At 40.0% G+C, this 26,008-nt stretch overlaps 2 protein-coding genes across 7 annotated transcripts in view; both read right to left on the bottom strand.

The window, feature by feature from the left end:
- The window catches only part of arhgef1b (Rho guanine nucleotide exchange factor (GEF) 1b), a 53,925-nt gene extending 40,132 nt beyond the window's left edge, over positions 1-13,793 (bottom strand). For 2 of the 5 annotated variants that reach the window (XM_058646928.1, XM_058646929.1), the window contains exon 1: positions 13,593-13,792. The gene's annotated coding sequence lies outside the window, so the exon portion shown is untranslated. Of the gene's footprint in view, positions 1-13,592 lie in introns of all 5 variants that reach the window. The other 3 variants (XM_058646930.1, XM_058646931.1, XM_058646932.1) reach the window with 3 other exon arrangements.
- A 4,290-nt stretch (positions 13,794-18,083) lies between these two features.
- erfl1 (Ets2 repressor factor like 1) overlaps positions 18,084-26,008 on the bottom strand; it is a 52,462-nt gene continuing 44,537 nt past the window's right edge. For both annotated transcript variants that reach the window (XM_058646883.1, XM_058646884.1), the window contains exons 6-7: positions 22,349-22,478; positions 18,084-19,207 (exon numbers count right to left, since the gene is read on the bottom strand). In XM_058646883.1, coding sequence (XP_058502866.1) covers positions 18,420-19,207; positions 22,349-22,478 — 918 coding nt within the window. In that variant the 3' untranslated portion in view covers positions 18,084-18,419. The remainder of the gene's footprint in view (positions 19,208-22,348; positions 22,479-26,008) is intronic.

Below are 26,008 nucleotides of genomic sequence, written 5' to 3'. Positions count from 1 at the left end.
CATGCAAACTCCATGCAGAAAGCACCCTTGTTCCAACCGGGGCTCGAACCCAGGTCTTCTTGCTGCAAAGGCAAGAGTGCTAACCACTACACCAACTGTGTGGCCCGCTGTAAATAATGCTCCATGCAAAACAGTCAATTAATCACCAACTGTATCAATCATGGAACTGTCCAGGGTGTGCCCCGCCCATCGCCCTATGTCAGCTGAGATTGGCACAGCTCCCCCTGTGACCCTCATGTGGAGACTGACGCGGTAGAACATGAAAGGCTGGATGTACCAATCATACATTCATCGTCCTGACTGTTTATTATCAAGAACTATTTTTCTGGCTTCTTTGGTCCTCTATTGCAATAATAGTGATTAATCAAGAAAATAATCAAATGATTAGTTGATAGTCAAAATGATTGGTAGCTGTAGCCCTAATTGTCTTGTTTGATTCAAATCTCAGCAAAGGGCTGAGCAATGCAAGCTAAAAGATACAGAAATGAAAGATTTTGGTCATCCATGATCTTCAATTGATGGCACCGAGAGAATTGAATGACTGAAACAGTCAGAGAACCAGTTTAAGACATGGATAATTACTCAATAAAAAGTTGAAGTAGTGAACATCCTCTTAAGAAGGACTGCACAATTCACCAAATCATAATCTCAATTACCATTTGGTTTGTCATGATTGAATTAGCATGACAGCTGCATTGTGCCACACCCTCTAGGAGTCAGACAGAGGAGCAGTGAATGAGAGCAAAGCAGGCTTACACTGACCTGAAGGTGAAAATAAGAACTCAACTGTCTGTTATATTATGTGGATATTTTGGTTTCAGGTGGGTGACACCAAACAGTTATGGTTGCATGGCAACACAATCAATCTGTGTCCACAAACACACAACAACAGTATGAAGATTGAACACAAGTGAAAGTCCAACAAAGACAAAGATAGGCGGCTGAGGGTTGTCAAAATAACACTCCCGCACAAAACATGCTATGCTGTAACACTGTGAAACGGCATGTTTTAATGAGGACATCCTCATGGGGAGGAGCTTCAAGCTACTAATCAGATGCATTTTTGAGTCTAAACCTAATCACAGTTAACCTAAGCTAAGCTAAGCTAACCTATCCACTGTCCTAAAACCTAACTTCTTTCATAACAAGGAAATGGTTATAAAATCCAGATTTCTGCTGAAAGCACCACAGATAATTAAAAGATAATCCCACTGATATGAATGACTTTATGCTATGACGCTGGTTGTTCATGAGGAGCGTTACAAAAGGTTAATACTACTAGTACTCCTGAATAACATTATTAAATGTTTACTTTATCATTAAGTCATTAACACTTAGTAAATGTTTATTACAGCATTTACTCAGTACACAAATGCCTTTATTGATTATTATTGTTTGTATAGAAATGTCTGTTTACATGTTTACACGACAGCGATGATCATGCAGCTCTTCTATGAAACAAGCATGTTATTTTGTCTCCCAGCTGGCAGCCACGACTCTGTTTACTACCTCATAAAACCACACCCAAAAAAACTTTATGAATAAACACGTTTGTTACACCCTCATGTTAATAACAATTGAGTAATAAAGATCGTAAGATCAAAAGTTAAAAGACACAGGTTGTTACATGCTGATATGGGCTACTTTAACTTTAAAAAGGCAGTTTTGTATGAGAACAGACTGAACAGAGCAAAGTCATCTGCAGTGGCTTTGCTCTGTCATTACCTAAAACAGGCACAACACACATGAGCGGGCAGAATTGTGTTGGCCCGTCTCACTCACAGATGCGGCTGTTAAATTCACAGTGTGGCCAGCCAGAGGTGGCTCACCATCTGGACTCACAACGGTGCCATAAACTACAGCAGATCCAAACTTACAAGACTGTAGAGAGTCACAGCAGCTGACAGAGCAGCCAACACTGAACTGATTATTTACACATTTAAATTAAGAGAAAACAAATGGTAAAAGGTTTCAGTGTTGTGGGTCAAACAACACTGGAATGAGCTCAGAGAGGAGTTCAATTTGCTCTCCTTTACTTTTCAGAAAAGCTGTAAAAAGCAAATGAGGATGAAGTGTTTTGTTTGATGCTTTTTAACATTCCAATTTTGGTTTTGTGGTATTGTTACTGATATTCTGGGTTTTTCAATCAATCGTAAAGGTATAAGTAAATACATAATAAAACTGAATAAGACATTTGAAAGTTTTAGAAACACCAATCAACCTGGACCAACCAACGTATGGATTCATTGAGAAAAATAAGCAACAGAGTAATAAATTATGAATTAGAAATTATGATTTTTGCAGCCCTAATTTTTTATCAAAAGTATTTTTTTATATGATTTCCACGTACAAAATGCTAATTCAAATCAATCAAATTAATTATTACAAATTATTGCTCTATTGCTCCATGCACACGTCACATGACTGTTACACTCATTGTCTATAAACTGCAATTAACTAATGAAAAAATAACACCTACACTACGCAGCACACAAAATCAAACTTTACAGTATACAAATACAAGGTTCCCAAGTGCTCACATCGAGTCAGCACACAGTCTGCAAACACTCAGTCAGAGTGGAGGACCTCTAACCCCACCAGACTCCCCATCTTTCACTCCTTAAAAGTAAACATCACTGAAGTCTAGTCTCACTTTTTTTCTACTCTGACCCTCAAATGAAAGAGCTCATTCTCTGTTTTCTCTCTCTCTCTAGCACACACACACACACACACACACACACACAGCCTGCCAGTCGTCCCTCTGACTCACACTTGGACATGTGGATGCAACTCTTTCCACTTTCTCTGGAACCAGCTCAGAGACACATGTACACATTTGGAGGAGAATCCACTTATTATGGTCCATGTTCAGCCCTGAAACTAACATCCATCACGCGTGGACAGCTCAAAATTACAGTGATGTAATTTGATGAAAAACACGATGAGACGAAGGGAAAGACATGATTAGACAATAATTTCATGTCACTTGTGCCAGGTGAGGCAAATTGCACAAATGACACAAATCAAATCTGTACCATTTACTTCACCCACTCAAACTGAAGTGACTGAACTGCAGCAACAAATACACCTAATTCCATGTGTCAAAAACCAATCAGCACTGAGAATTTTCCAACTTCCCGACCGTTTATAGGAAACGGAGGATTAAATTACACACCCAGGTGAAGGCAAAAGTGGACGATATAAGAGGTGTCAAATAAATTGTGATTTTCTTTCACACCAGAGCTGTGTGGTCTGTTTTAAACAGAACCAGAGTTCGTTTCTTCGGATAGTCCACTTCGTTGGGCAGGTGCGAAAGCTCATCCGAACTCTGGTGTGGGCCAAACAAGCGAACTCTGGTCCGCCTGAGAACGTGGTTCTCAGTTCGTTTGCAAGTGAATCCTGGTGCGGTTCGCTTACAGCGGGAAAGGCAAACAGACTGTCCAGCTAACCAAAGAGAGGAAGTGAGGATAGCTCACTGCCTCGACCGCTGCTCATACTGGGCAGCCTGCAGCTTCTTGTGAAAAACCAATTAGGTTTGAACACCAATGTTGCAAAATTGCAAAATGTAAAATGTTTCTTCAGTTTTGATCGTCAGAGCCAGTTTCATTTCAAAAGACCTGCGCCCTTACAGCACAGTAGAGAACACAGCTCAAATTAGCAGCTCTATGTACTGACTTTTCCATTTTGAATCCAATCGTGAGATTCTGAAAGATTTACACTGATATGGTCAAAAATCACAAGCATTGTACCTCAACTTATGTTTGTACAACACATAATAATCATTATATCACTATATTTTGAACCTTTGTAATATTGCGATAAATATTGTAATTGAATTACTGGCCAGCCCAAGAGGAGGGTTTGGTAGAAAGTTAGCGTGGAAGTTGTGTTCTGAAAATAAGATTCTTAACAGAAGTTAGCTGTTTTTGATATTTGCTGCATTTTTACTATGAAAATATTTAGCTGTAGCATTAGCATGTATACGGTTTGTATTTAGTCACAAAAATCCTCTCTGCGTTTTGTGACATGAGGCATGTTGAGGAGCCATTTTGAGACTGTCCACTGACCAGTAAACAGTTTAATAATAAATGAAAATAGTTTTCAACATTTGTTAATTAGTGGCAGAACACCACAAACTGATGATTTTCCCTTTTTTTCTACTATTTTAAATGGGTAGAATCATATTTCTTTGCAGAGCTAAGTGCAGCACACGGATTTGCTCTCTCTGTCTCTCTCGAAATATCCATGGAACATGGAAGTGAAATCAGACCACAAGTCGCTCAGGCACTTTCTAATGCAAGAAGTGTGCAACTACCCGATTTGTTTCCGGAAACCCTATTTGTGCAAATGTGACTATTTCCATATTTCCTTCCTTGGGGATTTCAAAGAAAAATAATGTTATATTAAATTTTCAGTAGATATTCTGAAACACATTTTGATTTCACATTTTGTTTCAGTTATTGTTGTCAGACAAAGATATGCTTTTGTGTTATCTTGTGTTTTCTCAGTAACCAAGTGCTTACACAATTAAAAACAAAAGAGATGTGGCTGCTTCTTGTATGAACCAGCCAACTGGACATTATTTTCTTTTTACATGACAGCCACTCAGCCAATCTTACATAGCACCACTTCCTTTACACCTGGCTCAGAAAATAAGAGCCACAGACTTCTGTTTTTCTACATACAACTTCCTGTGTAAACATTTTGCTATATTGTGTGGCAATAAAAGGAGCTTACAGCCATTAGTCTTATATCTTTCTTTATGTTAGTTAAACAGGTTTAGTAGTCATTCCACAACTGTCAGTAACAGGAAGTTGTCTCAATTGGCCCATGCACAGAATAGTGTATATTGGGATTCCGGTACAAATCAGGTGAAAGGGTGAACTGTCTTGCCTCTATCAGATCACCCGAGATGCCTGTAAATGCCAAGTATGACGCCTTGGCAAACTGGTAATAAAATGGCTGCATGGATTTTGGCCCCCACAGGGTTCATAATGATGCCCTCTGGAAATGTTACTGCTGCACACATGACTCGTGTATCTCACACACACACACACATTCAGTGAATAAGATGTCAAGACTGCAGCGTGTGAAACAGTCTTGACTGACAGGTTCCCTGGTAAATACACCCAGGTCTTTGTGTCAAAACAAAATACCGTTTTTACCAGGTCATCATGGTATAGATTGTTTTACATACTGCTTCTAATTGTGTCAACAGCTGTAACAAATGATGCCTTGGAGAGACGCCCTTGTTCTATCCCCACCCCACAGGCATTCCCCAAGCTGTGGTGCTGGGGCCCTTTTACTTCTCTAAGTCACATTATCTCACAGCAGTCCTCATGTCACTGCTACGCTATTGACACGTAGCAACTCATATCATTCCCACCAGATGATCTGGACACAATCGCCCACTCTTATGGAGAACATGCTACCTTCAATTACATCTTTCTGCAAAGCAGCTCTTCTTCACTCTGACTGACATGACAGCAACACCAAAGCGGCCTGTTCATCCTTTACAACAAACACGGTTGTGAAGAACCTGGGCATCATGCCTTCCATTTGTTTTGTGAGGTCACACAGCATTTCTTCAAAGAGAACGTCCCTGAACTTGGCTTTCCAACACGGAAACACGGGGTAACATCACCTGCCCCGAGAAAGGATTCCAAGATGGCTGCCCCAATAAAAACACTCCTTCTTTTAACAGGAAGAAATCTCTGACAGACCCAGTCTTGTTTGTTTCACAGTAATACACATAGTACTGTTTGATTTTTATCCATGGACATGTTGCTACTCTGTTTGTCTACACAAGCTACGATGTAGAATGTTGGGATTGTATGGTAAGTGCTGCATTTCCGACTTCTCAACGAATGCAGTGAGCTTGTGGGCGATAATTTGGGGCTCCCAATTTCTGACTTCCAAATTCCAATTTAAATGGAACGCAGCATTTTCTTTGAGGCCTATTGAAGTAGCTAACACATTCAATCTGGAAATTTGCTGAAAATTCCACTCTGAAATCAAATCCACTATGAATCAAGCTGAATGTTGACGGTTTGTGTGCGCCAAATACTGGCATGCTAACAATGGCTAGCCCAGAAAACGCATGTGTCAATGTTTGTTTACGACTTCTCTCTGGAATGCGGTGAACTCGGAGTTGTCGTCACTCCCAGCTCGACTTCTGATGTAAATGGAGCACAAGCAACACGAGCTACACTTCTGACCATTTGCCTCCAAGTGGTGCTCCATCATACAATATCAGAAAAAAGCAGGCCTTAAAGGACTCAATGCACCACCTGGCTCCTAGTACAGGCCATAGTTGGCTCTCACCTATTGGGATTATCTTAAAAAAACCTCACTGTCCTGTGACTGGGCTGATAACCATATGCCAAATGAATAGTTAAGGATTTACATGTACAGCAAATGGCCTGAAATTAACTCATGAAAACACTAATCAGTGTTTTGTGTACATGGAGTGAGCTCAGTCAAGGGCAGAACAAGTCAGTACAAATCAGCGTAGTTCGACTGGTACACTCTTAAAGGGGTATTCCACCAATTTAACACAGACTGTTCAGTTTACTCCTGAAAGAAATTGTAGTGCTCTTGTCTCGAGCTCTGAGATAATTGTACAACAGACAACCTGCATTAAACAATATGAATATGAATGTAACAATAACCAGTCAAGTTGAATTTGTATCAACAATCTATGCTAATGTGTGTATAAATAACATTGTGGTACTGATTCCGAACTGTCCTGTCTTAATACAACTGTTGTATTTCAGCTCTTGGTCTCGTTCTTCTGTCTCCACCTCACCTCTCTCTTGTCCTTTCTCTCCCTCTTTCTGTCCCCCACCTCTTTCCTTTCACCCCAACCGGCCAATGCAGATTGGCTGCACATCTTTGAGTCTGGTTCTGTCAGAGATTTCTTCCGTTAAAAGGGACTTTTCCCTCTCCACTGATGCCTAGTGTTTCCTCATTGTGTGAATCGCTGGATTTCTCTTCTCTCTAGAACATTATAAAGATAAGTCTTCCTTACTATGTACACTGCCTTACATAAGTATTCACCCCCCTTGAACTTTACCACACCTTGTCATGTTATAACCACAAATTTAAATGCATTTTATTGGGTTTTACAGCTGCAAGTCTTTTGGGAGTATGTATCTACCAGCTTTGCACATGTAGAGACAGAGATTTTTCCCCATTCTTCTTAGCAAAATGGCTCAAGCTCAGTCAGATTGAACAGCAATTTTCAAGTCTTGCCACAGACTCTCAATAGGGTTTTGATCTGGGCTTTGACGGGGCCATTCTAACATATTAATATGCTTTGATCAAAACCATTCCATTGTAGGTTTGTCTGAATGTTTAGGGTTGCTGTCTGCTGGAAGGTGAACCTCTGCCCCAGTCTCAAGTCTTTTGCAGATGCAAACAAGTTTTCTTCAAGGGTTGCTCTGTATTTGGCTCCATCCATCTTCCCATCAACTCTGACCCTCTTCCTTGACCCTGCTGAAGCAGCATCCCCGCAGCATGATGCTGCAACCACCATGTTTCACAGTGTTAGGTTTCCACCACACAAAAAGTAACATTTTGGTCTCATCTGACCAGAGCACCTTCTTCCACATGTCTGCTGTGTCTCCCACGTAACTTGTAGCTCACTGCAAACAGGACATCTTATGGCTTTCTCTAACAGTGGCCTTCTTCTTGCCACCCTTCCATAAAGGCCAGATTTGTGGAGTGCATGACAAACAGTTGTCAGACAGAGTCTCCCACCTGAGCTGTGGATCTTTGCAGCTCCTCCAGAGTTCCCATGGGCCTCTTGGTTTTGAAAACTATGTCATATTTTTCCCGGGCTTCTAAATGATGCACTGTTTTGTGTTGGTCCCTTTCATAACCCCCCAGTAAAGTACATTCAAATTCGTAGTTGTAACATGACAGAATGAGGGAAAATTCAAGGGGGATGAATACTGACACTGAATTGAGTACGGTACATATTATTTGGGATAGTACCAAAATAATCAGCCCCTTTTGGCACCCCTCCCTTGGGGTATCAGAGTAAAATGGAATGGTAAGGACAGAGTAGAGCTAGACCGGCTGCACCCACAGCAGTCAACAGAAAAATGTCACTCCTTTACGACCAGTGTTTCTTCAACACCCACAGTCTATTCTCACACAAAACAAACAGCCTTGATACTTTGTAGTTTTGTTATTATTAAAATGTTAATAAATAAAAAACACATCCCTCACACATGCAAAGTATATCTTTTTTTTAGAATCATTCTCCCCTGCTCTCCCCCTCTCCTTTACGCAGCTTATCATATGTAAACGGTATAAAATGATACAGGCCGAGTGATTGTGTGCGACGCACAGAAGCAGCAGAATCATTTGTTTGTGTTTTTATTTATTCATTGACTTCACTTCCTGACTTAGCAGCAGTGACTTTTTACAACAGTGAAGATAAAGCTGTTGATAATGGATGGATGTCGTAAATAAATCTACTTTGAAACTGTAGGAGGAGTTCCGGAGAGAAAAAAGGCAAAAAGGTGACCAGACTTGCAAAGTTCCACTTTAAGTAAATGTGCTATCCTTACAAGAAACATCCTGCAAATCTGAGGCTAATCATTCACAGCAATCTAACACAATACATTATTAGAGATGCACAACACTGGACTTTTTGCCAAGTTCTCCCCACGTCCAAGAGGTACAGAGGTCATTTAGCTTCTTCTGTAGCGCAGTGAAGTCATATTTTTCATACTCATGCGGCAGCAGATGTAGATAAACATGTTCTTCATTGAGCAAAATAAATAATAGTTGTAGAGCAAGCATTAAAGTCAAAGAGGTAGCTGCTTATTCAGCCTACTGTTTTAATCCTTAGTCATATCAGGAGATCTCGTTTGCAGATTTCCAATAATACATTTTATATATAGTGATTAACGTAGATTATTTTCTAGCTTCAGCTGCTTTGAAGATCTTAATATTATGAGTAAAGTAAAAATATTAACAAATATGCCACAAAAGTAAAAACAACATACGGCCCTGGAGCCAGATCCGGCTCGCAACACCAGTGAGGACCAGACATCCTCACAGGTTACCTCAAGTTGACACTTGCTCAGCTCAGGTGACGGATCAACATTGTGATGACAGAATCAGAGCTAAGATGAGAAACAGCCTCAGAAACTGAAAAGTTCCCTCTGAATTTCGAGTTGGTTCAAAGTCTGATACGGTGCTCAGGATCCGTGAGTGCTTTACAAAGTAACTGCAAACACAAACTTTGCACCTTCACATTAATAGCATTTAACTAGTGAAAAACAGCCAGACATTTATTTTTTCACAGGAAAGGAAACAGTATCAGTGAGGTTACAACATCACAGCTAAAAGATGCAGTATTTTTACTTTTAAAAAGTAAATGCTATGTATGATGCATAATAAAGATGGGCTTAATGATTGTTATTGTTTTGGAAATATTTAATTGTTTGTGGCCCTTCGCTTACGTCATTTATGTCAGCGTGTGTGACGACGTGCACCTCACTGTAATTACCCTCCCACACTGAGGTCATTCAGGAGGAATCAGCACATTTCCCCGCCAACTGCTGGAGAGAAGATGAACAGCCCCGTCCAGTCTGTCTCTCATTATCAGCTGTCAATCTCACTGCACCTACAAAAAAATACCTTTGTTGCCTTTGAAGTTCCAGCCTGACTATAAGTAAATTATAAGCTTGCCTTTAACCCAGCTCCAGGCCCCGAGGACACCCCCTGACACCCCAGCCCCCCCCCACCCCACTGTGGGTGCCATTATCTATTACTCTAGTTGTGGAGCATCTCTCATAGAGGCGATCGACCCCTGCTACACGTCACTGTAGCACCATCCAGGTTTATATTCCTACCATGTGAGGGACGGTGGGAGTGAGTGAGTTTATGTGTGTAGTAACGAGGGAGAGAGAGCTGCACGGCAAAGTCAGATTAAATAGCACACATTCCTTTAAAAGGAAGAGAGGTTAGCCTTTAGGCTCGAGACAAGCCCACACTTGTAAAACCAGGAGAGACAGAGACAGAGAGAGATGACAACAAGTGCAGTGCTCTGTAGTCTAGCAGAGCGTAACAGGAAGTGGCAGGGCCTGCTTCACGTGGGGCCTCTGGGGTGTAGTGGCTGGCTGTGAACGCATCACCAACAACATCTCCAAACATCTCCAAAAAGCCACACAAACCTGGTTATATATCTTAGTGAGGACACATCATAGACGTAATGCATGCCCTAGCCCCTTACCCTAACCTTAACCATCACAACTAAGTGCCTAACCCTAATCTAATCCCAATTCTAACCGTAACCCTCACCAGGTCTCGACCCTGAAAAAGCCCTTTAAAGCTGTGAGTCCCAGACAAAATGTCCCAACAAGCTCAAAATGTCAGTTTGCACACAAACACACACACACACACACACACATTATTAGCATTAATTTACTATACATATATGCAACGACAAATGGAATCACCTGATGCCAGCAGCTTCATCGTCAGTGGAGGAAGAGACTTGCAAAATACTAACAAAATTAGAATAAATGTAATATTTATTGATAGCAGCCACATTTGTCTAGACGCTTATTGATATTTCACTACTGACAAATGAGCAACTTCAACTTCAGTAGCAGTTCCCGATACAGTGTACCCATGCCTAATTAACTATGAGCATGATCAACATGTTAGACTTGAACCAGGCAGACAAATACTGAAGTAAATACTGAGAATATGACGGTTTAGTGGCAGGCACTTCTCCAGCCTCCTCCTGTCTGTGGTTAATAGCTGCAGTGAGATAATGCAGTTCATGCAGATGTACAGTAACTGTAGCTTCCTGTGAGCACAGGAAACTTGCCTTTTTCTGCAAGAGAAAATGCCCTCTTTTCCTGTTTCACGGGGCAAAAATCACGCCCAATCAATGACATGCAGACACCAATTACTGAACTCTGTCTACACTGACAACCCAGCTCTATAAGCTCTATATGGTACATTCTGATGAGGGAGGGGGAGTGCATGGTGAGGGAGGAGGGACTCCCGTCACACTGTAAAAAACTGCTGAGAAATTAACAAGAGGGAAACAAAGGAATGGATTAATTTTGCCCTGAACAACATGAATGTGTTTCAAATGAGCGGAGATGAAAACAACAGAGGACATTTACCGAGGGGAAAAATATGAGCCGCTTCATTCTCTAAAGCTGTATTTTTCTCGTGAGAAACAGCCACTGTGCTCTCCCGTGATACATTTCAGACAGATTCTCCTGCAAAGTATATAAAAATACATAAACTTTCACAAGGTCATGACCAGCTATAAACTTTCCACTGACAACCAATGACACAGCACAACTCCCTCAGAGAATATTAAAGTGATTTGTGGTGCGGGATAAGAACCTAAACGAGTCAAGTTGTAAAAATGGAAGATGACTTTGCCAGAAAATACACGCGGTCCAACTCTGCTACCTGAGGTCGTTACACGGAGAGGTGAGACCATAGTTGATTATCAGGACACATGTGAATAACAGTACTGAAAGGATCGCTGTGTAAAACGGAGGTGTCATTTTCCATTTAGCAGAAATAGAAAATAAAATAATCATAATGAATTTTTTAAAAAGGTGTGACATGTTCTTTTTCATTACTCAGCAGGAGGTGGGTCAACCTCGCAGAGGTGGCCATGTTCTTACAATAAGGCCCAAACTAAACATCTTTGAGTTTTGATGCTAACTGAAGGCTACATAAATATACGTAATACAAAATACACTCGGGAAGGGAAGTGTGAGGTGAGGGACATCCGGCTGCAACTGGCTAATGATTATTGTTTTTCACTGTAGAATGTTCAGTGGGATCAGTGGGGCTGCAACTAACTGGTATTAACATCATTAATTCATCTTTCACTTATTTTCTCATTTTGGACCATAAAATGTTGGAAAATGTCAATGGGCGTTTCCAAATGATGATGTTCTCAAATGTCTTGTTTTGTCCACAAACAAAAATGATTCAGTTTAAATGATTTCTTTGTTCTATGGAGCAAAAACAAATCAGACAATATTCACATTTAAGATGCTGAAAAACCAGAGAGCTTGTCTTAACACGTTAACTGATTAATCAATTAATCGTTGTATTAATCAAGACTCAGTATTGGTATTGGTCAGTTACTGGTCTAATTCACTGTTACACTGAATATCACACAATAACTGCCCTAAACATAGAGCACATGCTGTTAAGAGACCAAGAGCAAGAGTGGCTCATTTACAATGCTGAAGCGTTGTGTTACTAAAATGGTTAGTTGTGGATCAGTAAAAATACGCTGTGAGCAGCTAAGTTGTTTAAAAGAATATAAAAAATAAAAATGAATATCCATAGATACTCAGGGATGTGATATCCGTATTGTTTTGGACATGAAAAAGTTGTACCAAGCCAAAAACAACAGGAACTCATCCATGTCCTTTGTGTTCAGCATCTTCCAGACATGAACCACATGAGGCAAAGGAAAGAGGACGCAGTAAGGCAACATTACGGACACCATAAATAAATAAATATAACTAAAGCAATGTTTGTCAACATTTACAAATCTTAAACAATTAAATAAAGCACATTCTTACTACATTTTACACTATTTTACACAATGATAGTGGAAAGTTGTGGGTTTGATTCCAGGCTAGTCTACATGCCGACGTGTCCTTGGGCAAGACACTTGACCCCGTGTTGCTCCTGACGACTGTGAATTGGTATAAAGGATGTGAGAAAGAAAATGTGCTGCACTTAAATGTGCTGTATCAGTGGGTGAAGCACTATGATGTAAAGCAGCTTTGAGTGGTCGGTCAAGTGCTGCTAATAATACCAATCATTTACCATTCAGCATATCTCCAATTGCAATGTTTTCGTCGTGGGATTTCCATATAATACAACATATCATGATTATTTTACATTAAATGTGCCATTAAAGCCAGTAATAACAATAGTTCTTCTGTTTCCTTATAGGTATCTGAAAACTCACAGATATTGACTTTGGAAAGCAGCAAAAGAGCAGACAAATAAAAGAAAAGAAAAGAAAAGAAAAGTCAGCAATGTGACTTTAGTTAACAAACTAGTGTAAAACACAAGAACAAATGCACAAACACTCAGAATAAGTTGAGTTCTGTACAGACAAAGAGCTCTGCCCATCAAACTACTTTTCTTCTTCTTTTCTTTTTTAAAACAATAATCGCAATAATACTGTGAACCGGGATTATTGTGTTGAGCATAACCGTGCAGAACTTTTTTTCCTTTTCGTCCCATGACTATTTGCAGCCACATTACTTCAACTTCAGCGCGGATTCAAGTTTAGTATAAACTCGCGGTACATGAATAAGACCGAATTCTGACTATAATTCAGTCTTTGAAGGTGAAATGTCAGGAGTTTATTAACAAGCAGCGGAGACCCCCGCGTCTGCTGCTGCTGCTGCTCGGGCTGAAGAGGTGAGTGAACGCAGAGGAGGCGGATAAAGTTGCTTCTGTCGCTTCAAACCGAACAACCGCGGCGACTTTTCAAACTTTTATCTCAACCCCTGAACATCAGCCTCTTTGATAAGTGCAGAGTATTATGAACACGTACTCACCGTGAAAGTGAGAGAAAACAGCAGACAGCGGAGAGTCCCGTGGGTTTGTTGCCTCTGTGAAAGTTGCCGTGTGTCAGTGGAAAGAAAAAAACAAAAAAAACATTGTACGCGGAAGTACACATGAGAAAAAGTCACACGACTGAGCAGCGGGTGGTGAATTAAAGTCACATTTCTACGTTTAAATGAATCCTCAAAGTGTACATGGTAACTTAGAAACACATTTTATCATATAATTCATTGTTTATGCGTGTTTTCAGGCAAAAACAACAATTAACCGTCTATACGGGGTCGTTTCCGCACTGTGTTACACGGTAAATCGTCCCCTTCACGTCTGCTTCGCTTTAATAAAGATTTAGTGTTTTATGATTCGGCAGGTAACTGTTTATAATTGCTTAATTGACAGTGAAGTAGTTTTTAGCACGATGTTTGTTCAGCCTGAGACGCAGGAGAGCGCAGAGTATGCTAACACGTAAAACACGCTTTATTATAGCGGCCATAGTGAGTTGAGATGTGGGTGGTGATTAAAAGTCACATTTCTACGTTTATATGAATCCTCAAAGTGTATATGGTAACTTAGAAACACATTTTATAATATAATTATTGTGTATGGTAACACGTAAAACACGCTTTATTATAGCTTTTTTTCTCCCAGCCATAGAGAGTTGAGATTAACTGAATAAAGCACTAACTTTGTGTTTCTCTAACTACCTCAAACATTCCTGATTGAATAAATAAAACTGAAACAGTGCTAGATTCCCATGGACAATGTATAACTATTATAATATGTCCTGCTTGTCTTGTACATTTCCTTTGAAATGTGCATATTTAAGGTTAAGATTTTGTATATATCTTGAGTGCTTTTTCACAAATCTCCAGCCAGCTCATTGTTGCCATGCTTCCATATTAGTGACTCTGCACAATGGCAGATAAACATGTTGGATGTTGAGTGCTGTCTGCGATGGGCAAATATTAGGCATGTGTGAATTTCTCTGTGAGATGAATAAAGTATCTATCTATGATACATGATCATTGTTGGCTAATATCAACTAAGACTGTGGTGCAGCTGTGGTTTCCTCTCTTTTCATCCTACACCAGTGTTCAAGGCCAGATAAACAAACTATACATCTGCATCCTAAACTAGTTGTTTATTAGTTTGGTAGTAAGCATAACTTGTACTATATGACTTTTTTTTGTCCTTTCACAGCTGATCTGCTGCTATAAATACTCTCCACCCAGTGCAGTATAGTCAGTGTGATGAGATCCCAGCTGTTCAAACAACATAACGGACATGTGTCTGTGGAGAAATCATGGCAGCTGTCCACAAAGTGTCCACAAAGTCCATTGCCATATGACCAAACTTTACCCCCTGCTTAGTTCCTGGCTCCTGCCTGACTTCTCTCCTTGTGTTCATGCTCCACCCTGTGGACAATCACAGACATGACCTTTAATGCACACACTACTCTGTTCTCTCAAACTGGAGGGCTGCAACAAACGATTATGAGTCTCTCAATTAATTGATTAGCTATTTGACCGAAAAAAGGATTATGATTAGAGTTTCCCAAACCTTGAAATGATGATGTTCTCAAATGTCTTGTTTTGTCCACACACTAAAATAATTCAGCTTTAATGATTTATATGAGTTAGGGTTAATTATTTAAAAACACACACAAACCAATTTATCAGTTATCAAAATACTGTAGTCTGATATAAATATAAAAGGCTCATTCCTGCGTAATAAACAACAACAACAACAGCTCAAATAGTGATTTTGTGATTTGATTCACGTCATTATTTTATCTACAATGTTCACACTGGACCTTTAATTTCATTGTTTCAAATTGAGAGTCATTGTTGTGTAAGTGACACTGACTCATTCAGGGGTTGATGTCAAAGTAAACTCCCTTCCAACACCTTTTTTTTTAATTTAACGTTTGCCCAAATATTTTTGAATTTAACGCATTTGTGTTGTCATTTTCCAAATCTTTCTGCCTCGTTTCATTTGGTAAGAAAAGAAATGAACCTTAAAACAGAACAAACACACCCAAATACTATTCTTATTACTAATAACATAATTTAATAAACTCAATTACACAGTAAACATATTTAAAATGTAATCATATGGCATTTATATGTGTTTGGAAAAGATTATTCCTTTGTTTTAGAACAATAACAAACACAAATCTATCCGAAAAATAATAATTAAATGGAATGATTTACCATAGTCCATCTTGATCATCAAGATGGACTATGAAATTGTAAATGTCTCCACTGTGGGATTAATAAAGGATTATCTTATTTTATCTTAATTAACATTGAGTGCGATTGAGTGAAAACAAACTTTGGGCAGTTTTAACAGAAATTTATGTCATTTTACTTTTCGATATTAATTTGACCTCTCATCACTGTATTTCTACCTAAAGCTAGATACGTTTCTGCTAATTTGCTTTAACTGTATTTAGCTATTTTTTATTTTGTGGATTTCCAGTATCACATTTAAACACATTAAACACATTTATTTGAGGCAAGTATATGCAAAAGAAATTTTAATTTTGTTGTCAAAATGAATGTTTCCGAAACTGAAATATATACTGAAATATTCAATTTTATTTTTAAATTATATTTTTTAAATGATATATTTACTATATGGGATAATGTTTGGTGTAGTTTTGTTTAAAACATACTGTGGTGTCCAAAAGAAACGTTGACTGACTTTGTGACGCAATGTGATGCAAAAGCTGCAGCGATGTTCAAAGACTGAGGCAGGAACGTGACGTGGCGTCACCTCACAGCGTGACACAGTGAATCCACAACACACCACTATCCAGAATAATGTTTATTGCTTTTGAAGATATTAATATTTTTTCTTCTTCTTTTTTTTGGAACTTTCAATTTTTTCAGCATCTTTACAGTAAAACAAAGAGATGACAGGTTCAAAACACTTGCGTTGTCATTTTTGAATGTGTACACACACATACACACACGACAGTATTTACACATGTCAGTCCACATGGAGACTGGACTGGACTGAACTGGACTGGACTGGACTGGAGGAGGCCGTTTCTGTAGCAACTCAAAACATAGAGCTTTACATTAACTTTACAATAGAGCTTTCACAACTAATCATATACTGCCACTGTTTGACAAACCATAGACTATAAAGCTGTACAATATGGTTTGGTGAAGACTCTGTGCTGGGAAACTGGGTTGTGTCAAAAACAGAGAAACCGTTTTTGAATATATATTGATGTCCTCCAGCTAACCGGATTGCCCTGCTGCTGGCATGGACAAAAACATTGATTGGAAATTAATTAAAACAGACTTTCAGGGGGTGATTTAGGAAAGAAAATTCAAAAAACAGCATTATTCACCTTTGACTAATTACACTTCAGTAACACCGGGTGAATTTTAACCATAAAAATAAGTCTACCAGCATATATTTGAACCAAAGGGGTTTGTATGTTGGGCATCTGGCAAAAAAATGACCAAAGGGCACAATTAACTGGGTTTGATCAAATCAGAGGCAAATCCCAGTGTGACCTCTGTCCTCAAAAAAAACCAAAAACATCTTCAGAGTGCATTAATAATTTAAAGTTTGACACACCGAAGCTTATAATTCTTTTTTCTCCAAACATGTTTAAATACCGAATGAAATCACAACGATAACAGCTAAATCTTATCATAGCGAGATAGTAATTAAATAGTAATATACACCATATTAAAATATATGTACACTGAAATATGAATACAAATGTTAAGAGCGGCCCAGCTCGTCAATGCTCTCTTTTTCTTCCCTTTTTCTTTGAAAAACAAAAGAAAAACAGAAAATACACAGGACCAAATAAACCAATATTCACATACCATCACAGTTAGCACTACTAGAAATATGATTTTCTTTTTTTTGTTGGGGTTGTTGTTTTTCCTTCACATTTGAACTGACCCGCAAGAAACACAATTGTATCAACGTAAGTGCAAAAGGAACTTTGGGGCAGAAAGAATAGAAAGAGAGATCATGGTGGAGGTGAAACGGCCACAATGACAGACTGAAACACAAGGTGGCAGTATTTGACTGCCTCTCATACAGAACTGTATCTAGATTGTGTAAAATGGGGTTGACTTGAGCGTTATGTTTTGTTTTGTTAGTTTTGGGCTTTTATTGACATTGCACTTCTGTCTGTAGACAACAGACCCAAAAAACCCAAAAAACCCAAAAAACTGCAACACATTTTTACATCTACAAAGCATGGAGCGATTCTTTGTGGAAAACCAGAGCAGAAAGGACAAGATGGTGGCGATAGAGACTGATGATGCCCCAAAAAAGTCAAGATATCGATATTATATCTGTACTGTGACATGAGACTAGATCTGGTCTTAGATTGGGGATATTGTCATGTCATGATAACGTTTCCTGCTTTTAAACGCTGTTGCCTTTAAAATGTCAAATACACTAAATATTTGATAAGATTATTGTAAGATCATGTAATACAGACCATAAACAGTCGATCTTTTATTTGAGAGTGTATTTACAGTGTATTGTCACTCTGCTTTGAGAAGCACAAACATCTCAAAGGAAAACTTTTCATGAGTCCAGAGAATATCCCCATAGACCTCGTACATATGGGGATAGGGTCTGAAACTCTGCAGATTATTCTGTAATCCACGTCACCCAGCCTGTGTCAGTATTATCATGGACCTTATGTAAACAGGGAAAGAGACATTGTATCAGTGCCCTCCCTGGGGAGAAGTATTTCTCATTTGAAGCAGACAAATGAAAGGAGAGAAGAAGAGAGTTATCAGAGCATAGACAGGCAAAGAAGACCACAACACGTATTAGCTGTGCATCATTTTCACAGACTCTGTCTCCCTGTGTCTTTCCCGCAGAGCCACGGAGGGGGACAGTGATGGAGCCAGGGACGGCGGTGGAGGAGGAGGAGGAGGAGGAGGAATGACGGGAATCAGGCTCTTCAGAGGATGCGGTGACACCGGCGGGGGCAGAGCGGAGATGGGTGGCAGCACGCCGGCTTTCTTTCCATCCAACAGGATCTGTGATCGGCTGGCCAGGCTGGATTCCTTCCTCAGGCCGAAATGCTCGTGCTCGTTTTCGTTCTCCGAGCTGCAGTCGCTCAGATCCGTGATCTCCAGGTCTGAGTCCGACTCTGGGTCCTGCTTCACCCCTCCTCTCCTCTCTGTGGGGCTCTGCCGCTCTGCCCCAGTTCCGGCTCCCAGCCCGGCGGCTCCCAGCCCCAGACTGAGCCCCGTGCCTGGAGGACTGTCCACCCTTTCCCCCAATGTCGCCCCGTTTCCAATGTCCGTGCGACCCAGCGACAGGCCCCCCGGGTAGGGCGGCAGGCAGGGCCTGGTTGGCTGACCACCCGCTGTGCCGTTTGCCTCCCCTGGGGGGAGCAGTGAGGAGAAGGGGTGAGGCAGCTGGGAGAGGCTGCTCTGCAAAGGGTTGGGGTAAAACTGGGAGGGGTAGAGAGAGCCAGGGGGCAGTTTGGGGCAGTTATTGAGGGAGAAGGCCCCTGGGAGGTAGGGGTTGAATCCCCACGGGTAGTCAAAGGGTGGGTTGCGTGGGTACGGGCCCAGCAGAGACGGGGGTTTGGAGTAGCACGGGGCACCTATAGGACACAGAGAATCCAGAGACGGAGGTTTAGAACTCAGAAGGGGCCAAAGGTTTCTTGACATACAACATCCAAGAATGTTCACTAATTATCTTCAGTCATATTAGCAATTCTAATCAGCAGCCACAGGGGCCAAATCTGGCTGCACGGCTGCTCTCAACATAGACCCTGACGGTTCATTTATGCATGCCATTACTGTGAAGCACACCCACCTCACCACCAAGATGCTACACCACCAAATGAACGTAGACTGTCGCCATGCTGCGTTTGAAAGTGGAACGGACCATCCTATTGGACGATACTGGCCGCCAATCACACTCATGTGTTGTAATTTACCGTAACAGTAGGAGCTCAGGTGTTCAGCCAGTTTGAGCCTCATCTTTGCACAGAACAGAGTTGCTGCAGTGTCGTTTTATGGCGTGTGACGTAGAAATCTTCTTGAATCTTGAGAGTTATTTTTAGGTGCCACCTAATCAAATCACGTTTGAACGTTTAACTCAAATACTCAACGACTAACGACTCAGACAAAGACCTAAGACAGTGTTGTTCTCCCCGTCGCTGAAGTTTTTTACCTAAAAAAGTAAACCCAGCAATGGTGGACAGAGCCGGCTCATGACAGAAAGCAGAGAAAAACCCCATTTTAACATTATCTTTAGATATAGTCTGCTATTTAAATAGTGTTGAGCTTTATTTGGTATTATCTAAGTTTTAAAAAGCAAAGAAATTAAACTGGTTTACAAAAGTTCAGTATCACCACACATGAATATGAAAGTATGAATTAATACTCGGACACTTTTATGGTTTTACTGGGCTCTAGGTCAGGAGTCGTCAAGTGAATCTGATCTTTATCAGACAAGACCTGCTTTTTTCTACTCAACTTTTGTTTTTTTTTTACTTCTAATCTAAACAATCAAATCTTGTGAGCTGCTTTAATCCAACAATAGTGGCCTGGTGATAATATTGTCTTTCATTCCCAACTTGTTACAAGGACTCTTTTAAGACACACACGTGTGTGAGATGTGGTGATTAAAATACACAAACTATAAACATATATATGTATATATATATATATATATATATATATATATATATATATATATACACATATGTACATATATCTATATATGTGTATGTATATATATATACATATGTACATATATCTATATATATATTTAAATGTATATGTATATATATATATATATATAGTGTATCATTTCAATATTGAGGATTACTTCTTCTTTGAGCCTCATGCTCATAGTTATTTTATGGACATTTAATCAAATGTGTGTTTTTATTACAGCAGTGTTTTATTTTTCAAACCAAACATAATATTTAATTGTCATATGTCACATATGTCAGTTCAATGTCAAATCTAGCAACATAATTATTCATTTATTAATTTTTTTCAGAATAAAGGTTCTATCCGGATATAGTCTGAATGCAAATAAATCAGATCTATGAATCAGATTTATGAAATCCTCTGCTGGGCCAGATACTGATGCCGGTGGGCCAGTTTTGGCCCACGGGCTACCAGTTGCTGACCACTGCTCTAAGGTAATAATAATGAATATAAAATAACACAACTACAAATAATGCGATTCCTGTGTTACATTTGTATCAATGACAGAGGAGCACTGGCTGCTCTGAGGGGGTGGGAGGTCCTCATAAAGGCTTGGGCCGGCCCTGAACACTGCGTCGCTAACTTAGCCGCCTCTAGCAGCAAGTGTCGAGTGTGAGTCGGACGTCGAGTAACTCATCAATCATTCAGAGTTTACATCTTTCCCGAGTCGTATTATTTCTGTATGTTAAAAAGGAAATATTTGGAGACATAATAAAGAATGCATCAGCAGAGTCGTCCGTGTGCTTCCAGAGGTTAAATGAGTGACGGGGGACGAACATGCCTCCTCTCCTCTCTTGTCCTTACATATGAACGTGGATTATTTTAGTTGAGCATTAAAATCCTATAAAGTGACGCAAATGAAATGAGTGAGTGCACCATCGGTGAACTCAGCTCTTTGTGAGACTTGTGTAAATCTGAGGTGATGCTGGAGTTAAACTTTGATGAGCAAACAAAAGCGTTGCCTCTCGACCTACTGTACTTCCTTCCAACTGACAAGCAACTCAAACATTCTCTCTCTCTCGCTCTGTCTGTATGTTCCCCCTCCATCTCTCCCAGTCTTCCTCTCGCTCTCATTCCCTCCTTCGTTCTCTCCTTTATTTACTATGCAGGGCTAATTTGACAGTGCTGAAGTGTGTGCGTGCTGGGCCAGGAGTAGCTGGCAGACACATGAATATTGAATCAGTCAGGCAGGCCTCACTTGCTTATGAAAACACAGTAATGGGCGCCCACAGGCCACAAACTGAAGCCTGCACCCTCAATTAGGGCCTTCCTGCCTGGGAAGGGATTAGGACAGCGGGGACACATGGGAGGGAGAGGAGGGTGGGAAGGGAAGAGGGGGGGAAAGGACCTGAGGACAAACAGAGTGGGGAGGAGGAGGAGGAGGAGGAGGAGGAGGAGGAAGGGAGTGGGTTGTGTGATGAAGACTGCATGTGAACATCTGCTCACATACTACACCTCTCTGGCTCTGTACACACACATTGTGATGCACATGCTGCACATAGGTGTGAAATAAAGAGACACACGGTGTATCAGCGCTGGTGTTCATCACACAAAGCATCCATGAGCATCCGTGTTTGTCCAGGTGCAGAAAAAAAGGACCAATGCAAATTGAAAACAGTTGCTGAAACCGTGGGTAACTTCTGCGGCGCTTCCACCGCGCTCCTTTCTGCTCGAGTGCATAATTCACGAGAGAAACCTGGACCTGACTCACCTGAGGTGCAGCCTCACCGTCTCTCTTATTTCCTTTAACAATAAATGCTCAAGCCTCCCTATATCCTCAATCCTCTCCTCCTTTCCCTCCGCGGTACCCTATCTCTTCTCTCCTCCTTCCTTTGTTTAAGAAACTCTACTTTCTTTGTACACACACACACACACACACACACACACAGTACATGAGCGTCTGCATGTATAGGAGCTGTCTTTCTCCTCCTGACGATGGCTTTGTCTCTGGGAAACTAAAAGATTCCCTTTTTTTTGGGCAGTGAAACTTAAAGTTAGTGGCTAAGTTTTCTCCTCACCTGAACTGAGGAAAGGGAACGTGTCCAGTCTTAGTTTGTCTCCTTCGGGCCCCGGTGCCGTCGTCCCTCGATCAAACAAGGATGTTCCTCTGCTGGAGTCCGGCAGACGAGGAAACAGGGACTGTATGGCCTGAGCCGCAAAGAGAGAAAGACGGAATAAAGTGTTACAGTCTATTTAAATAGGACAGTGTGGAGGCCGGACATTAGGGACATTATGGACATTATGGATATTATGGACATTATGGACATGATGGATATTATGGGTATAAATGCACTGATGACGCAACATTGAGAGACTTATTTTTATAATGATGTCATTGTTTAATTATGTACATGTATGCATGTATACATCTGATGGTGAGACCAAAGAACATTTTTTTTATTCTATTCTATTCTATTCTATTTTGATTCCTCTGTGAGTCTTATACATGTGACTGAAATGTACAATAAAGTCGACTTGACTTTTGTTTATTTTATCTTATCTATCCCACATTTTCTTGCCCTAAAATGTAGAAATAGTAATATTTTGCAAAAACAAACAAACAATAATAATCACTATCAAATCTGACAGTGGGAAAAAAAAAAAAAGGATTGTCAGCAAGTTTCATCTGCACCAGATCTAAAATTGGTTTAAAGATATTGTTAATGATTTACTCTCAGCAGTGATCAGAAATAAAAACAGAAACCCTGTAAACATCCAACATGTGAGCTCTTGAAAGACAGATGTTCAAATAAAGACCATGTGTGGTGATTTCTTAACGTTCTCCTTGGCTTTATTTTCATATATGAGACGACATACTGCTGCTTATTATCACAGTGATGACACACAACAATTGTATTGTTATACTATATTGTGGATTTATACTGTAATGTTTCTTCTGTGTTAAATGTGAAATTCAGTAAGAGAAGCCGTCTCCAGGTGTCACAGCTAATGGGGGATCCTAATAAACTCAATAAAAGCCGTCTGTTTGCTGTATTTGTGCGTTGCATATGATTAGAAATGTGTTTGTACACTTTAGGGATCACCAAAGAAAAGAAAGAAGAAAAGAGAGAGGGAGCGAGGGTGCAAACGTGTTAGAAAACGAGTTGGTGCACTGACAACGACACATCTCTACAAATCTGTGGTGCAGCTGTTTTAAAGTGGCGTGTTGACAGCAGCATCCAGCAGAGTGTGATGCAAACAGTGACACAGTCACAGCAAGGACACGATAAAAAGAGGCGCCATGGGAGTCAAGGGGGGAGAGAAGAGGGAGGCTCAGAGACTCAAAGACAGGAAGAGCACAGAGTCAAATGGAGAGCAGCCATTAAGATTGTGGGCTCACGGGTTAAATGACATGAAGAGAGCGAGTTTGTGTGAAGGGACAAACAAGGAGGAGAGAGATCTGAGAGGATGGAGGACAGTCGTGTGTGTGTGTGTGTGTGTGTGTGTGTGTGTGTGTGTGTGTGAAGGAGAAAAGGTAAAAAGAAGAAGAAGAGAAAAGTAAATGGAAGAGTTGAGGATTCAACAGGACAAAGGAGGATTTTTTCCTTCCTAGAAGGACTGTGGATCAATAGTATGTGTCACAGCACCGCTCCGAGTTTGAAAGGCGAGACTGTACTCGCGAGCTGCGAGATCTGCGTTGCTTAACAAACCGCATTAATGACCCGCCATTGATCCGGTCTGACGTGACCCCGTTTGCTCTTCGTTTCTTTCATTTTCAGCCGATGACAGATGGAGACGGGGATGAGAGAAGAGGAGGGGATAACGTCTCTCTTTTGTTTTAAGGACAAGTTAAAGCCTGTCCCCCTGCACTGGGTCTGTCTCGCCTTTATCCGTGTCTTAAAGACGGCACAGATGAATGACGGCTGACTCTCTTTTACTGTACTTTCAAGTTAGGAGCTCGTTCTGGGTCACGAGTGTGGAAATAAAACCCACTGAAGTTTTACAGTGTATATACACTAAATATCAGGTCAATTCAAATAGATTTTGACTGTTGTTGTTGTTGTTGTTGTTCTCGTGTTATAAATATCAAATTGCTTTAAAAAAAAAAAGCTTTTTTTTCAACAAAATGACAACATTTTAGGTTTTTTTTACAATCTCACAAGTCAAATAAGTCAGTAAACAAAAAGTTATATTTACTGAGCGATTTCAAGAAATAAATGCACATCATTCTTATTATTAGGTCAATTCTGACAGATTTTTTTGATTGTTTTATTTGCTATAAATATCTAATCATTTGAATAAAGCCTGCAAAATAATACTTTTTCAACAAAACATTTTACTTCATGTATTTAGTTTAGTTTTTTCACAATAAAATGTTAAAAATCAGTCTTCAGAGGTACTGTTATCATCCAAGACACTCGGAAAAAGTTACATTCAAAATAGAGACGGAGGATTTCAGGGTTTTTCTGTTTATTTCCTGTGTTTAGTTTCAGTCGTTCAGTAGTTTATTTCCCGTGTTTAGTTTCAGTAGTTCAGTAGTTTATTTCCCGTGTTTAGTTTCAGTCGTTCAGTAGTTTATTTCCCGTGTTTAGTTTCAGTCGTTCAGTAGTTTATTTCCTGTGTTTAGTTTCAGTCGTTCAGTAGTTTATTTCATGTGTTTAGTTTCAGTAGTTCAGTAGTTTATTTCCCGTGTTTAGTTTCAGTCGTTCAGTAGTTTATTTCCCGTGTTTAGTTTCAGTCGTTCAGTAGTTTATTTCCCGTGTTTAGTTTCAGTAGTTCAGTAGTTTATTTCCCGTGTTTAGTTTCAGTCGTTCAGTAGTTTATTTCCCGTGTTTAGTTTCAGTAGTTCAGTAGTTTATTTCCCGTGTTTAGTTTCAGTCGTTCAGTAGTTTATTTCCCGTGTTTAGTTTCAGTCGTTCAGTAGTTTATTTCCCGTGTTTAGTTTCAGTCGTTCAGTAGTTTATTTCATGTGTTTAGTGTCAGTCGTTCAGTAGTTTATTTCCCGTGTTTAGTTTCAGTCGTTCAGTAGTTTATTTCCCGTGTTTAGTTTCAGTCGTTCAGTAGTTTATTTCATGTGTTTAGTGTCAGTAGTTCAGTAGTTTATTTCCTGTGTTTAGTTTCAGTCGTTCAGTAGTTTATTTCCCGTGTTTAGTTTCAGTAGTTCAGTAGTTTATTTCCCGTGTTTAGTTTCAGTCGTTCAGTAGTTTATTTCCCGTGTTTAGTTTCAGTCGTTCAGTAGTTTATTTCATGTGTTTAGTGTCAGTCGTTCAGTAGTTTATTTCCCGTGTTTAGTTTCAGTCGTTCAGTAGTTTATTTCCCGTGTTTAGTTTCAGTCGTTCAGTAGTTTATTTCATGTGTTTAGTGTCAGTAGTTCAGTAGTTTATTTCCTGTGTTTAGTTTCAGTCGTTCAGTAGTTTATTTCCCGTGTTTAGTTTCAGTAGTTCAGTAGTTTATTTCCCGTGTTTAGTTTCAGTCGTTCAGTAGTTTATTTCCCGTGTTTAGTTTCAGTCGTTCAGTAGTTTATTTCCCGTGTTTAGTTTCAGTAGTTCAGTAGTTTATTTCCCGTGTTTAGTTTCAGTCGTTCAGTAGTTTATTTCCCGTGTTTAGTTTCAGTCGTTCAGTAGTTTATTTCCCGTGTTTAGTTTCAGTAGTTCAGTAGTTTATTTCCCGTGTTTAGTTTCAGTCGTTCAGTAGTTTATTTCCCGTGTTTAGTTTCAGTCGTTCAGTAGTTTATTTCC

This window comes from Solea solea, chromosome 13 (assembly GCF_958295425.1).
Source record: "Solea solea chromosome 13, fSolSol10.1, whole genome shotgun sequence".
In the NCBI taxonomy this organism is placed as follows: Eukaryota; Metazoa; Chordata; class Actinopteri; order Pleuronectiformes; family Soleidae; genus Solea; species Solea solea.
This window is presented reverse-complemented; position numbering and strand designations above follow the sequence as displayed.